This window comes from Xiphophorus couchianus, chromosome 18 (genome assembly GCF_001444195.1).
Source record: "Xiphophorus couchianus chromosome 18, X_couchianus-1.0, whole genome shotgun sequence".
NCBI classification, from domain to species: Eukaryota; Metazoa; Chordata; class Actinopteri; order Cyprinodontiformes; family Poeciliidae; genus Xiphophorus; species Xiphophorus couchianus.
In genome coordinates, this window is record NC_040245.1 from 18,255,492 (window position 1) to 18,271,962 (window position 16,471).

Consider the following 16,471-nt stretch of genomic DNA (forward strand, 5'->3'; position numbering starts at 1 on the left):
TGTGAAAATCAAGGACGTCTCCTCAATCTTTCTTCATGTAGCAAATGGTGTCTTCAAAGGATCAGTCCTCAGGGCTATTAATCATATATATCAACAATATGTATAGAGCAGTATCAAACTCAAATTTCCATTTTTATGTTGATGATATTGTTATGCATTGCTTTCCAGCTGCACATTAGGACCTGTAACAATCTTTAAAATTTCCTAAAAGCAAATCTCCAGCTCCAATTTAAAGTTTGTGAATCACCCATTTAGCTTCACCCACCATGTTTTGAGGGAGTCTCTGAAAACAAATACCCACAAATCTCAAGTGATGATTTTCTGAATGATCTTGATTAACTCCTTCTAGTCTCCCATTGGGAAACTGGTAAAAAAAAATAAATACAAAAATTTAAAAAAATAAATCAATCCTTGTTTTTCCCTTTTCTGGTACAAGTCTTTCTTGAGACAAAAGAATATCCATTAGTTTTACATAACTGCCAGTTTTATGCATTCCTCTTCACAGTGCATTAATGGTCTTGATTATAAAAACCACAGGGATGTGAATTTATGGCAAAGATTAAACCTCTGACCCATCAATGTACATCTCTGACTGTCAGTGTCAGAGAAAAGCAACTCAAACAGCAAGTTAAAAATCAAAGACATGCTTTATTTGCTGTAGATTATTCTTGCATTCAATGACTGGTCTGTTGCATGATGTTCAAACCACTGACATATCCTCAGTTCTAAAATCTTGCCCTTTTCCCTTCATATTTGACATCTTACATCCTCCAAAAAAGTGCAGCACGATGCTTGTTCACATAACCTTTACATAGTTGGGGGGAAAAAAAGCATTCATGTATGTTTGCCTTTATTTGTGGAATCAGCTGCAAAATCAACTGTAATCAGAGAAAATTGTCTAAGTACACCTGAAGAAATTTTAAATATTGTCGAAATAATTATTAAGAGATAGCTTGGCATTAATGTCCTATGGTTTAGTTTGACTGGGGTGTTGCTGTTGCACATCTCAATTTTTAAACAATGTTCTGTACTTGATAATTTGCAAAGGCTTAATGCAAGTCTTGTATTATGCTGCCTTGTTCCAGTGTTATTTCTTCTTGGCAAATTCACCGACTCTAAAACTCTTTCCAAGTTAAGCAAATATAGATTAAGTTGTTTATCACCAGGATTAGTGTTTCAGTGTTGTATCACAAACTTGGGATAATATTGTGGCTCTGCTGAGAGACAGTAACTGCATATCTGAGAGCTAGTGAGCTCTCTGACCTTTCTTTCCAAGACAGCAAACACTGGCACACACAGACACACACACTGATTACATGCTTATTTTTAAATGCCAGCTCAGTATATTTCCACCTCTCCTTTCTTCTAGATCTTGTAAGTGTTCTAAAAGAAGCTTCTTGCCCTCCTCTTCGCTCACCATGGACCGCTCGGCGCAGGAACTGTTTCTCAACTTCATGATCGTCCTTATCACTGTGCTTCTGATGTGGCTACTGGTGAAAACTTACCAGGACTGAAACATGGAGTCACGAGGCGAGAGGAAAGCAGGAGGCGGAGGGAACAAAGGGAGAGATGGAGAGAGCTGGTTCTTGCTAGATGTCTAAATACAGCGTTTACATTTTTTGAGTCTTTTTAGTCTATGAAATCATAAGAAGACCTATGCACAGTTCCAGTCTTCATTTAGGGTCAAATATTCTATTTATGTATCTGCTGTCTGAGATACATGAAGTTTCTAAAGTTATAAAAAAGGTGGAGAAGCACTAAAGAGATGGGAGTGTGATAAAAATAAAAAACAACGTACAAGCAGCATATGTCATAGACCTGGTCATATAATTTTAGGCACACTAAGGTATTTTTGTCATCTGTTTTGTTTTATTGACATTATGTGTGCTTACATATGTTCCTTAAACTCTTCCACTTGTGGGTTTTTGTTTCATTACACCAGCTAGTTATATCTCATTAATGATGTTTTTATGCTTGTGCTTTCTTAAACTAGATTTTATTATTTTTTAAAAAGTGTGTTTTGTTTGACGGGTACAGACAGAGCAGATAATACAGATCAGATCATTTTTATCTACCAAAAGCACAAGAACCAGGGCATGCATATCACATGAATATCCATCCATCCATTTTCTAACACCCTTGTCCCTAGAGGGGTCAGGAGGGGTGCAGGTGCCTATCTCCAGTTCCGGGGGAGAGGAGGGGTTCACCCTGGACAGGTTGCCAGTCTGTCACAGGGCAACACAGAGACAGACAGGACAAACAACCAGGCACACACTCACACATAGGGAGAATTTAGAGAGACCAATTTACCTGACAGTCATGTTTTTGGACTGTGGGAGGAAGCCAGACTTCACATGAAAGTGATGGAGCAAAACAAAAGCACGTTGTTTAATGTCAATGCTGACATGACTTTCTCCCCCCCAATCATTTTAAATGAACCATTTCACATCATTTTCTAACTGCCCAGAAAATGTTTTATAGCAGAAATTATAAGGAGCATATATGACTAAGAAAGACTCAATGTATAGATATCTATTTTCAGTGATTGTTAGATAAATTCAGCAGTTAGTATTTGCCTTGTGTTTAGGCCTTTAGTGCACGTTATGAACTGCTGCTAGTATATGAATCACTTAGGGCTGAAAAACAACCAAATGATAGCAGAAAAAAGCTATCCGTTATTAGACTAAATAAAGTTTTCTTCTGTAGGAGAGCTTATGGTGTCATGCAGTGCCTAAAATTCTGTTCTCTATTTGTTTTCTTCATCATGAAAAATAATCTGTTACTAAAATAAAACTTTTCACACAGCTTAGCAGGGTTCCTCCATAGGAGGACATGATAAAAATTAGGTGCTTTGGAAACGCAACTCTTATGATGGCTTACACATGATAAACAAAAATAATCATTTGGCTCAGGTGTGATGATCTCTGAAGAACACCAATTATCCTTCCTTTTTGAGATGTTTGCCATCCACAATGTGCAAATGTTTAAAATGCAGACATGCACATCCAGTAACATTTTCCTCCAGGTGTGTATGTAAAACGAGTTTTGTGTGGTGGGTATCATTCTGCATCACCCCATGGGTCTCTGTATCGGTTGAAGCTGATGATCTGGCAGTGGAACTCAGTGAGTCCTCTGGGCATGGGTGCCACTTCCTCCCATTGACTCCTCCCACTGTAGTACACCTGCACAAGTGGCACCAAAACAGGGATGTTGGGAAAAAATGTCTTACTTTAGCAAATTTTTTGATAATGTCAGAGAATATTCTAGTTTTAATTTAGTAAATTTATGCCTTTAATCATTGAAAATGCACCTTTTTTATGCAAATTGACAACTTTTTGACATTAGAGAACATCTTTTGTTTTCAAATAAATACATGAAATGAATCTAAAAGTATCAATATTTTTCGCACAGTAAAATCTAAGATAAATCTCATAAGATAAACATAAATTCTGAAATCTCAGTAAGATCCCAGGCATATTTTTCTTTCATTTTTAATAAGAACAATTCTGTCCAGTCATTTTGAAGTTTGTTTACACTGGAGATTACTCTTTAGCAAAAGTTAAAGTATAGTAGGTCCTATAATTTAGAGGTTGGAGTTTACCTGAACTTCGTCTGTGATCTCGTCCGGTGAATAGTCTCCACCCAGAATGTAGATTCTGTCCCTCATGCCTATAGCTCCAGCGTTGAACCCTGCACATTCAAACGATCCCTCGCCCTTCCACACACTGGTTTCTGGGCAGAAACTGTAAACCTGAATAGTAAAAAAGGAACAATTTCAGCCTAATAACTAAACTATCTGACTAATTCATACAAAAAAATAACCTAACAATGAGTCACACTGGTCACCTTGTACGTCGACAGATCGCAGAGATGGAGTGTATTGTTTATTGAGACTGCCTTAACCAGTGTAGCATGGAAAAACTGCCCAAACTCTGCCACCAGGCGGCTCCACTGGTCCTGCTGGGCTTCATAGCAGAAAAAACAGTCGAGTGAGGGATTAAAGGAGTCTGTTATCTCCACCTCAGACCCAAGCGTGTAAATCACACTGCCACAAGCACTGGCCTCTGGGTAGAAGATGGCAGTCGGCAGAGGGCTGACAGAGGACCAGCTCTGAGTCAGAGGATTATAATACTCCACCTTCAACACAAGATGGAAAAGGTACAGATAATGTTCGCCCTCTGCAATCTAAATACTTAACATTAAAAAGCTATGCTGATCATGGAAACACTATTATACCTCTAGCAGACTCGGGGCCTCTCCTCTGGTTCCCTCGGTCCGTCCTCCAATGACATAGACCCGGTCCAGGCAGGTCACGGCTGTGTGCATGGTTCTGGGCTTCAGCATGGCTGGTGCAGGCGTGCAGGTTAAAGTCACAGGGCAAAAACACCAAACCTCATCAATTGCATTGTGGTAGGGTTCGGCCACATGGAGGCGGATTGACCGGCAGCAGTTCCCTCGGCAACCCCCGGTGATAAACATCTTAGAGACAACAGATGCCAGAAATATGCATATATATGCTTTAAATGTTCATAATATTTTAAAAAGAATCAGCAACATCCAGGATTATGATTAAAGATGACTAATCCTAATTTTTTTAAAATGCACCAAAAATTTGATCACACTCACAGACCTAAACAAGCTCTGCTCTGAAGAGTACCTTCTCAGCATAGGTGGTCAAGTAAGACCCAGGTGGATCTGGAATATAAGTTTCCCCCAGCTCTGTCTGAAGCTCTCTCCACTGGTCCGTTTCCAGGCAGTAGCAGAAGGTGTGACGGTTCTGTCCATTCTCCTCTGTCTTATGAATGTAGATGTAGCTCTGAGTGGTTGCAGGCCTCGCATCACTGAACAGGCCGTTGTACTGAGTCTGTCTTCTCTGGGCCTCTGATAGGAGTGTGAGACAGGAGTCATCACTGCCAAGGAGCGGTTCTGACTCACGCAACTTCTATGAAGGTAACAAAAGCAACATAAAATAATGGTCAGATGGCAAACTTAATTGCAGGAAAGTCACCAGCTGAGTAAAATGACCAAGAAGTGTAGACATAGTTGTTAAAAGTTCTCTAGAATGACAAATAAATGCATCTTTTAAAATGACAGCATTACACTCAGTCAGACTTTATTTCAGTAGGAAGATGTAAATGTGAACAGAATTTTTCCACTTAAAAACATCGCAAGACTCCATCTATCTCCCTCTTTTTCTATTGCTGGAACCCTGATATATGGCTTTATCACTTCACACCTTGAGTACTGCAACAACCTCCTCCATGATCTACCCTCCATTGACTTTGCAATTTGTCACCTCTAAATTGGCCTTTGTCTCTTTAAGAAGCTCCAAATGTTGGGGATTATTGTCCTGTTGCAACATTCCATTGATTCCAATTTTCAACCATCTAGCTGTTGATTTGATTTGAAATAGAGTTAGTTTTCTTCATTTAATGTTACATAATATGGACCTTTACCACTGATGACAAAACAGTCCCACACCATAATGCTGCCAACCACAGTGCTTGATATTTGGTACAATGTTCTCAAGTTTGAGAGTTTCAATTTACACATCCAAACATGTTTCTATTTTCTACTTGACAATAAAAACAAATCCAGATGAAATGTTGCTTTTCCATTTGGTAGCTGAAACATTTAGTCAAGCTTAAATCATGGGAGTCATGATCCAATGCATTTTTAAAAGACCAAAATAAATATGACTCTTGTGTTCATGGTGAAGGGAAAGCAGAGTATTACCGGTAAAGTGCTTGAGCTTAAAAAACAAAACAAAACGCAAACAGTAAAAAATATATATGTCTAAGATATCTAATAGATTTTTAGTTGAAAAGCTGAAACGTTATTGTTAAAGATCACAACACATACTGTGTGGTTAAATCCTTAACAAAAAAACATCTAAATCTTAAAGACAGTATGAAGCATGAACCACTGTTTTTTTGGCTATGCCCACAGAGACAGTTTTTACCATCAGGGAAGCTGCAGGCAGGTGGTGCAGTCGGGTCAGAGACATCAGCTCTGAAAGCAGCTTCTGTCTCCCTGGAAGATCATGGTGAATCCATCTAAGAAGAGACATCACAGTCGCCTCCTCACTGGGAATGTTCAGAGCATCTGATCTCAGGCAGGCCTTTAGGACATCTTCCTAAAAACAACAACAGAAGCTGTAAAAATCGTGTCACAACAAGCAAAATACAGATTCATTTTGTGACGCATGATTTTTAGGATACAAAGAGAAAGACGAGCCTTTCTATGTAAAATATAATTACACAGTCCATGAAGGCTGGATTTAAATTTAAGAATTTTAACAAGTTTCAAGTATGTTAAATCATTGTTATGTCACTACAACAGGCAGATGGATAAATAGACTAAATTATAACACAATGTACAAAGATGAATGTTAATAAATTGACTTAAAAATAACATACTACAATTTGCAGACTATATGGCTAATGTTATTCTGCTTTAGCAGAAAAGCATACACATGATCACCTGCATGTCCAAGAACTCCTGTGTTTTGGACAGGTCAGAAAAGTTCCCAACCACAAACTCGCTGGCATTTTGAAGGAGAGAAGCTGAGCCGTATGCCTCGGCCAGGGACAAGAGGGCAAGACAGTTACAGAGTTCCATTGTTCTCACAAGGAAGTCACTGCATGCCCTGAACAGGACAGGAACCTAAGGAGACAATGACAATTGAGCTCTAAACATGATGTGCTGTAGCATTTAAGACACAACATCTAATAACTGCATCGTTACCTGCAGAAAAGAGGCGAGCTGGAACAGTATGTCAACGTTGCCATCAGTAATGAGTATCTCCCCAGAGTAGGCAAAATCCAGGAAGGAACCCACAGCCTCAGGGCACTGATTAGCAAGCGTTACTGAGCCATCTCCACGCTCTCGCATGTCAACCTCGAACATGACCCTGAACACAACAGGAGCGCACGCTGTCATGTTAAACCAATCATTAAATGGATATACATAGTGCCTTGTAAAGTATTAATGCTCCTTGAACTTTTTCCACATTTTATTATGTTTCTGGGGTTTTGTGGGAAAGGCTAACAGGAAAAGTGATGCAGGGTTATAAGTTTACAAATAAACAATTGCAAAGTGTGTCATGCTTTTGTTTTAACCCCGTTTACCTTGACGATCCTAAATAAAATCCTGTTGAACAAATTGCCTTTATTGCTGTATCAACTGTACCATAAGGAAAACTTAAATTGCTTACAAGTGATTTAATATCGAATTATCAGGACCATCATAATATCAGCGCCTGCGAATATGCAATGATGAATTACAATGATGCACTGAAAACTCCGTGTTCCCAAAACACTTGGAAGGACTTTTACTTGACCAACTTTCCCACCACTAGTCATCTATCTTGGAAAGCAGTTTAAAAATCTAAATGTGGAAAGCCAGCAAACCAATGCAGCAAATATCTTGCAACAGTATTTGTAGCAAAGGGTTGCCCCATAAAGTTTTAGCTCAGGTTACAGAACACATATGAACAACTAAATGTTCAGATTTTATTTCCTTTTCACAATCATGCATTACTTTATGTTGGTCTGTATCACCTAAAATCCCGACAGACAGACAGAGAGACAGACAGACAGATACCTGAAGAAATCACTACATGCTGCAAGAACACATCTGTGGCAGGGGAATTCATGCTCCTGGACTACGATAGTGAAGTCAAGCAGCAGACCTCGCTCCCTGAACGATCTGAGCACACCAAGGAGCTGCAGTCCCTGGGACTCAGCGACCCGCAGCTGCGTCCGCCGCTCTTGGGCCCCGTTGCATTCTGGGGTAATCCCAGGCTTACTACCAGCAGGGCTACCGCTGTTGGGGGAGGAGGTCAAACTTGCACAGACCCCTCGATGTTCATCCATATTGCCAAAATCTGAAATTATTTTTTTAAAACATAGATAAACAAGATTTTATGACAAATAAAAAAAAGATTGATAATATATTTTGTAATTTTAAATGTGTGCGTAAGCAAATCATATTTCAAACTTGTTTAACAGGTTTTAAAACATATTAACATGTTATATCTAGTATAACATATCAGAGATTCCAACGACTTTGGGCCTTACTCGTTCTGAATAGAATAAAATAAACATAACATAACGTACAAGCACACATTACTTATTTGTACACTATCTCATAACTGAATTCCTGTGGAAAAAATACCACAGGATGATTAATCTAAAGAAGGAAAAGCTTATCTTACAGTGTCAGCACCTCGGACAGTTCTCTTCTCATGCCGCTCTAACTTCCGGAAACTCAACTTCACGCGATGATTCAATAGGGCCTTTTTAAAAAAATAAAAATAAAAAAAAATCATATTTTATAATCAGACCTTTTGTTGTTAAAATTTCTGCAAGAATAGGGTTATTTTTAAACAGATGAACGTTTCACTTGTGTCAGCCGGCGAAAGCTAGCTAAAAACGTTTAGACCAATACATTGCAGTCGGTAAAATTAGAGACCGCGACGGCCGCTGGGAATTGTTGTTCTCTTTAATTAGCAGATCTACTGACAGTGACCGACAGGAAAACGCTCTGTTTATACTCAATTTGTCTGTATATCATTTAAGTTTGCCCTTTAACCAACCTAAAGAGTTCCCCTCTAATATGATAAATAAAATCAAGAAGTATATATAAAAAAAGTCCCGCTTGCCGTTTGCCACAAGGAATAAGGAATTTATTCATGTATTTTAGCAGTTATAAAAAATAATAACGCCAGGTATTTCTTTAAAATTATTATTATTGTTTATTTACTCAGCAGCATGAAGAATGTGAAAACCCAAAATTGCTCTCGAATGCAGCACATTCAGTAATCTGTCGGACGTTCTCTTACGAGCTGGTCCTTTACCACTTGATGGCGCTACTTTACTGAGTGCAAAAGTGTTTGGAAAAACTGAACCGCTCCAATCTAAACTTCCGATAATACTGCAGTTTCATTTGACCACCTGATCTCATTGCTATTTCTGACTGAAAACCACACTTTCTGATGTTAAGATAATAAAACACATTCCGGTAACGAAATTGTATAGCCACTTAAGAGCAACATTAATAATAATAATAACAAAAGACTAATGACGATAATAATGATAATGCTAATATTTGTAGTAGTGTATTTTATGCATTACAAATGTATCACCTTAATAACTCTTGTATATATTTTGTGATTTTGTCGAAATCTTTTTCTCACAGTTTTTTTTTATGAACTATAAAATACATTGATAAGATAATATCAGCCTATTAGACACCATCCACTTTTTTTACGTTATTGGTGGGTCATGCCCCCTCCTCTCTCCTCGCATCCCTGCATCCCTCCGTCCCTCCCTCGCCCGCCTCTCTCCCTCCCGGCAGTGCATCCCCATCCCCCACACACGGTGGCCGTCTCTCCGGGTGAAAGCTGTCTTCCCAGCGCTACTGGCCCCGACAAAGACGTTGCTGTAGCAGAGCCAGTCCGCAGCGATCCGAAGCTCAGCAGTCCCACGAGAGAAAGAAACACACAGAGTTTGTCTTTCACTGTTCCACCGAGTGGTTTTGGTAAGTTTAAGTGGCTGATTGTAGACGGGAAGAATGTCTCGTGTGTCGACTTTTTAAAGTTTTTTCCCCCTGCTTTTCTCTCTCCTCCGTATCCCTTCAATTGTCCTCCGCAAGGAACTAGCGGGCTATGCTAGGCTAAACGGCTAGCTGAAATAGCGGGATCATACACTTTGCGAATCGATTGCGGCTTTTCACTTTCAGTTGTTCTAGACCAAGGTTTATCGCTGCCACTTTCTTCCCCTGCGAAGCGACTGTTGCCAGTTTCTATTGTCATTTTTCTAATATTTCCCCCGGCTAGGTGGCTAATTAGCGTTTTGAGCAGATGGATGCGGGGATGCAGCGACTGGGCTAGCGCTTGTCTTTTCAGTTTAGCTTTCATGCTAAGCTAACGCTAGTATTATATGACTCGCAGTTTCCTGCGTGGACTGCTTTCGGAGTGGGTTGGATCGCCATTCCAGCGGTAGCCAATCTAGTGATAATTGGCAAGATGGCATCTCGGGGTTGTTATCCAGAAATCGGTGGATTTTTCAAAATGGTGTCTTAAGCTTGTTTGAGTGTGACCATTTTTGTCCAACCGTTGCTGTTTGGGCTTCTCTTTGCTATTTCTGGTATGCAGCGCACTGCCAGCGCATGCCACGCTCCGATATATAAACATGTAAACCACTGATGAGGTGGTAAACATAAATGTTTGCAAGCTACCCCGTGTTCCCCCCAAGGCTACAGGCTTTGTTTCTTATAAATAGAATCGTGTTTTGGAGTTTGATTTACGGCTTTCTAATATCCCTGCGTGCTCAGATCCGTTTAGTTAAAACTGTAAGCTGCAGAGGTACATGACTGCAGACTGCTTTCTAGCTGTTTTCACCAAAACGCATCATTTGGACATGCTTTGTATGCAGAAGATTAGGTTTGAAAGAAACGAGTATTTCAACATTTGTACACTCTTCGTGTCAAGGCCTGTTTAAAAAGAGACTGCTGAAATTTCAACATGAACGTTTCATTTTTAGCAATGCGAGAATCTTCCCCTGCTTTAACATGAGTCCTCTTAAGATTTCCTCACACAGGTGTGCAAACAACACATCAAGTCACCTGGGATTTCTCAGTTTTAAAAAAAAGTAACTATTTAGACAGATTAAACAGTGGACTGTTACATTACATTTTAATAACTTTTTGCAGACCTATTCATATGTCAGTACACCCCACATCTTTACCATCAGTGCTAATTTAATAAAATGTATCTCCTTTGCCAGGCTTGTATGATTTTCACTGAATAATAACATTGATTAAAAATACCACAATGTTGCATGTAAGTATAAATGTATTATGAGAATTCCGAGACATCTGAGCTCAATATTTCATTAACTGTCCATTGCGATTTACCACATTTTCCTCCGATTTCTCCATAATTACAGTATCTCCATATCTCTCCCTGGGCTGTCTGATCTGGATCACTAAGATCTTTATCTCAGTGATCCACTAAGGTGCAGTGAAAGTTCATCCAGGTACCAAATATAAAATTACCAAGTAAAATTGTAATGTATGCCACCTGAAACAGTCCAAACATTTCTTTCCGGTTGAAATGCTGCATACGCGGATGTTTTGAGTTAATGCATTGTGCAGCTCTAAAATCTATTTAAAAATAACAGAAAGATTACCATTATTTAGAAAGATTGTGCAATAACTTCACTAATACTGTTCTGATATTATGATATTGTCTGGTTAATTAGTTGGTCTTTCTGTGTGGGTGATCAACTCAGCGAGTGGCAAGTGCATTAGGCTTCCTAAAGCCAGCTGACTTGCAGTGCACACTTTAGCACCTTACGAGCCATATTAAACTATATAACATGAAATTAGATTTTTTATTATTGTTATTTAGTCTTGATACTTTATGTTCCTGGCAAGCAGCTTTGACCTTTGCCTGTATCTCTTTTTTTGTATTAAGGATTTACTTTTGTACCAAATAGTAACAACATTTAGTTCAGTTCTTTTGATTCCTACTCAGTGGTGTCTGCTTTTTCATTTTTTACTCATAAAATAAAATCTCTTCATCATGAGCACCAGAAGTTAATTAATTCAACTTGATAAACAAACGGTGGAGGGCTAATTCAATAGCTCATCCTCAGAATTGCATTTAAACGAAATGCAACAGTATTGCTTCCTTCTTGGAAATCGACTTTATCAATTTTTGCAGAGAAGGCGGCGGAGTCAATAAAAAGGCTGGCATATGTGTTTAATGCTTGAAGGTGATGAAGTGGTTGATTTCAATTTCAGCATCACCCTAAGGTGACCCCCGTTTGCCGCATGAGAAAAAGGGGGTGGGAGGTACGTGTGTGTGGACTTGGGTTTGAATGGTTGGTGGGATGGACAATGTAGCCGTAAAAATGTCAGACCATTGAAAGATGCAGTCGCTTCATGTTTTGTCAATCAGTGGCTCTCTTATAGACTTCAGCCTTTATTCTCTGTGTGATTTGAACAATTTAGTGATTTACTCATTACTGGTGAGTAAATAAACAGATGGCGCTGAGCTAAATTGCGCTTCCCTCTGGTTCACCTTGTCCAACTCGCACTCACTCAACCAAATCTTTTTTTTTTCTTTTTTTTTTTTAAGCCGCCAGATGGGAGAGTCTGCATTGTTCTACACTTGGTTAAGAAGTGTTATTGAATTTTACTGAAATTGTTTGTTGTGCTTTATTACTTGAAATTGAATATATAGACAAATGATAGAAAAGGAACAAAGGAATGTGATCGTTTTGTATTTTGGCTATATATTTTTTAGAGGACATACAGAGATTTCAAATTTGAGAAAGACATTCTTAACTGGTTTAAAATCACATACATCATTTTCCACACTAAAAACACAGACGACAACTAACTTTAAAAATCCAATTTCTTTTTTTTTTTACATCAGGGAAAATTGATACAATCTTTTTTGCAGAAAAGTCAGGTCTGGTTCTTAATACCTTTGTGAACTACAAATAACTGGCCATCTGTGAGTTGATTCCAATCATAACTTTTGAATGATTTCTAAATAAATATGTCAATACTGCTATTAATGGAAAAAGGGTAAATGTAAGGCAATTTACCAATTTTCATATAGAAAATATTTTGCAAAGTATTTTTGATCTATGGGCAAATAAACCTTTGTGACATCAGACATGTCTGTAAAATAATAGGCTGTGACATCTTTAAATAAACCATAATTTCTCATTGAATATCCACCAAGCAGGCTTTTCCTGGGCAGTACCAATTTCAATTCAATTTCATTACAGCTGCATACATTCAAACATTGTAATCAACTTAGAACAGTTTTGAATCCAACTTAGAAAATTTATGCATGAAAAGGTCCAAAATTATTTATATCTGGCCTCAATTTAGATTTAAAGTTGTCATTTAACCAATAATCTTGTTTCATCTCTCAAAATATGACAAAACCTTGTGAGAGGCCTAGTAATTTTGAGAAAAAAATGATCTCACTTTCATAAAAGTACATGAAAGTAGTTGTTTGACATATTTTTAGATTATAGTTTTTTTTTCTTCTTTTGGACATGTTTCAGTGTTTCCCTTAGGGACATGGCCTTGCGAAGCAGGGAGAGGGTTTTTAGGGGAGCGCAGATTGATCACTGTGATTTCTTTAATTTTGGTTGATTGACCATCACTCGTTTTACTTGATTGGTTTCACGAGTGAAACCAATCTTTTCTGCTACCACAAGTTTCTGGGAGGGGATTACCAATAGTTAGCCTGCTGTTGCCAACTTTGCAACTTTTTTTGCCTTTTTTTGCTTGCGATTTGTTTGTACAGAAACAAATCGCTGTAGGGCAAAATCAGTCAGGTATTTTAAATATCAGTGATCAGCCAGGAAACTAAAATTGGTGCACTCTTATTTTCTTTTAATAACATCCATAATAACAGTTACTCTTGCTGCTGCTTGCAGGAGAGCAAGCTACTGCTATTGAAAAGAAATTCAGCATGTTTAAAGAAATGCAGATATCCTTGTCTGCTTTGCAATTGTTTTTCTGTGCACTCTCTGTCTGCTGCTGTGAGCTAGAGTGTCGTTGACAGAGTAGAAGTGCGTGTTTTGGGGTTATTTTTTGGTCACATTTGCTTTTGCTTGAAGAACCATTATTAGTGGGATAAAATGATCTATTGTGATGAATCAAATAACTATAATCTAATTTAGTAACTGATTAATCGTCAACCGGAGCATATAGACTCTGAAAAACCCATTTGCTCAAAGAACACAATCAGAGCAGTAGTTAAGACAAAACTGTACAAAGCATTGCACTTAAGATAAAAAACCTTCTTTGTAAACATTTTACTCAGAATTTCTTTAGTTTTCACATTTTTATGTTTGAGATATAGTTTTCTTTAGCTAGACATGCATTCTTTTCTACAAATGATCAAACGTACACTAAAAGAATGCTATATTTTTGTATTTTAGGCAATACATTGTAAGCTTTTCTCTCTAAAAAAAGAAATGTAACTGTTTATTTAATGCATTTGAAATATTTAGTTGGTTAAATGAAAAATATGCCAGTTTGTTTTATCCAATATTTCATCTCAATAATCGTTAACTAAAATAATCATTTGTTGCAGCCCTATGATGTATACATATTGGTATGAACCTACAATATCCGACCACTGAGGAAAGTCTTTTGTTGATCACAATTTTTTTTTTCAAAACTGTTGCTCATTAATGAAAGCTGTATTTGTGCAAAGTTGAACACTGTTTTATATGCAATAAAATGCTCTTATTTTACCTTCCTCTGTGTGCTTAGTTCCACTTCCACCAAAAGCAATATAACCCGTCTTCTGCTAATATTGCTCAGAGTTATTGATTATTTATCTTGGATTTATCTCTTAAGACCGATGATGATGGTGGTGAAATGTGTTGCCCCCTTTCACTCTTGGAAACTATTCAGATTGTCATTTGCAATAGAGACACTTTTTGTACAGTCCAAATGTGGAACCTGTTGAACTGGTTTCAGTGTTTTCTGTCAATATTTACTATAGTAATAATGAAAAAGATACCTTTGCAAATTGTTTGCATTCATAATTGAAATTAGCATAGTCTCCTATCATCTTTCCAACAGTTTGTTGAAACAGTCTCTGAGATTTTAATAATTCTCTGCAGTTAAATATTTATTTAAATGATCTGTTTCTGCAAAATGTAGCAGAAGCGGCAATTGGAAAAACAATGTCCTGCTTAAGACCTCACATAAATAAGGAATCATCAATTTGCTAGTGTTTATTTACTGCTTTATTTTAATTCATTTTTAAAATTTCAATCCAATCTTAAGAAATTTAATGTGGAACAAGATTTGTTTCTCCTGCACAAAAAAAACCCCAAACTGCTGATTAAAAAGCAAACATGTTTGAAGATGCCAGCGTTGTTGCTTTCTGCTGGTGTATTAAGATGGAGTTGATTTATGCAACTAGAACCTGAAAGTTGCCCTATATTTTTCAGCTAAGTGTCTTTCTGGGTCAGGAAATTGTACCGATATGTGAAACTGCTCATCAGTCTAACGCTCCTAAGAATGGTTGTAAGTGGCTTAATGGACAGATATTGTTGTGATGGTTTTCTGAAGGCAGTGTGTCAGAAGGAGCAAGGAGCTTCTTAAAGTTACAGAGGCCCAATTTCCAAGGGTCAAATTGCGAAGTTAAATTTCTTATAAGTTGTGTTTGATATGGAACTGAACAGCTAAAGGTAACATAGTTATTTTACTGTGCTGTAAAGTGGCACTATGTGACCGGAAAATACATGCCAATTCTTGTAATATTGTTATATAGCTGATGATGACACTCGCCAACTAAACAATTAGATGCATTTCTCTATGCGTTTGTCACCACGAAAAAAAAAAACAATCTCACTGTGGACATTACTTTTTGCTTCAGCTAAAATGAAACAAGAGTCTACTACATCTGCTAGGTTTTGAGCAATGCAGTTTGAGCACTGGCAGTGCACAAACAGCTACCACAAACAGCTACCTCTTTCCTCCTTCCAAAATGCAAATGACGCAATTAATCACTTGTTTTCATCCGCCCAGTTTTACTTATTGGGTCAGTAAATATTTCAAAATAACGACCAACCTGATCTGATACTTTATTGCCGGTAAATTCTGCCTCCCCAGTCATCAGTTTTATCTAGAGAAGGCCCGATCAAAACAATTTCCAAACGCTGGTTTTGGATAAGTTCTGTCTTGCCTTGTATTGACTAATTCTGATTTTCCTTTTGAGAATAACAAAGCATTGATGGTACACAATCCAGTCAATGACTTGGACCACCATTATTATTATTATTTTATTTTATTTTTTTGCCAATGGAAAGGATACTTTAAGCCTTAAATATGGTTTTCTGAAGTCCAGAGTGCGGTATGTATGCTGACGGTTTTTATTGTGAAGGTTTGAATGAAATTGTCTCTCACTTCACTTTCTGTCTCTACTTTTATCAAATAGACGATTGTCTTTTCAGACTGGAGCGTAGGCAGACCCCCGCCAACTGTAGGCAGACCCACATATACAATGCTGGTAGTTCAAGCTAGAAACCAATAAGCAAGACTATTCTGAAAGTGGCATACAGCCGGCTAAAAGCGAACTTACTTAGCTTTATATGTAAGGCATCTAGTGGCTGCTAGAGGCTGACTCATGTTTCTTCTTTCTGTGAGGACAAAAGCACATTTTAAAAGCCTCCATGCACTTACAAAGTGCTAGATCGTAATGTATTTATAAATCATCCCCACTGTTCCTTTACTGTCTCGTCTTTGTGTCTGTTATGATGGATCTGCGTTTGATGGACAATCAGAAAGCGATACATAGTTGCCGAAGTTTTTTTTTTATTTTTAATTTCATTTTAAAGCAGTGATACTAAGTGAATACAGTGATACAAAAATGAAAACCAGTAAGCATTTCATCCCTAAAACAAGCTAGATAATG

At 37.8% G+C, this 16,471-nt stretch overlaps 3 protein-coding genes across 5 annotated transcripts in view; 2 read left to right on the forward strand and 1 right to left on the reverse strand.

Annotated features, from left to right (window-relative positions):
• Positions 1 to 1,369: 1,369 nt before the first annotated feature.
• Positions 1,370 to 1,803, forward strand: sln (sarcolipin). Its single transcript, XM_027999723.1, has one exon. It carries the CDS (start codon positions 1,419 to 1,421, stop codon positions 1,512 to 1,514), a length of 96 nt encoding a protein of 31 aa, XP_027855524.1. The 5' UTR covers positions 1,370 to 1,418; the 3' UTR covers positions 1,515 to 1,803.
• On the reverse strand, positions 1,709 to 8,298 carry kbtbd3 (kelch repeat and BTB (POZ) domain containing 3). Its single transcript, XM_027999721.1, has 10 exons — positions 8,219 to 8,298; positions 7,606 to 7,888; positions 6,748 to 6,913; positions 6,484 to 6,666; positions 5,963 to 6,136; positions 4,658 to 4,942; positions 4,237 to 4,479; positions 3,847 to 4,137; positions 3,602 to 3,751; positions 1,709 to 3,182 (listed from the first exon to the last, which is right to left on the reverse strand). Exons 2-10 carry the CDS (start codon positions 7,875 to 7,877, stop codon positions 3,060 to 3,062), a joined length of 1,887 nt encoding a protein of 628 aa, XP_027855522.1. The 5' UTR covers positions 7,878 to 7,888; positions 8,219 to 8,298; the 3' UTR covers positions 1,709 to 3,059.
• Positions 8,299 to 9,343: 1,045 nt separating this feature from the next.
• The window catches only part of fam168a (family with sequence similarity 168 member A), a 34,849-nt gene continuing 27,721 nt past the window's right edge, over positions 9,344 to 16,471 (forward strand). For 2 of the 3 annotated variants that reach the window (XM_028045377.1, XM_028045380.1), the window contains exon 1: positions 9,345 to 9,543. The gene's annotated coding sequence lies outside the window, so the exon portion shown is untranslated. Of the gene's footprint in view, positions 9,544 to 16,471 lie in introns of all 3 variants that reach the window. The other variant, XM_028045378.1, reaches the window with a different exon arrangement.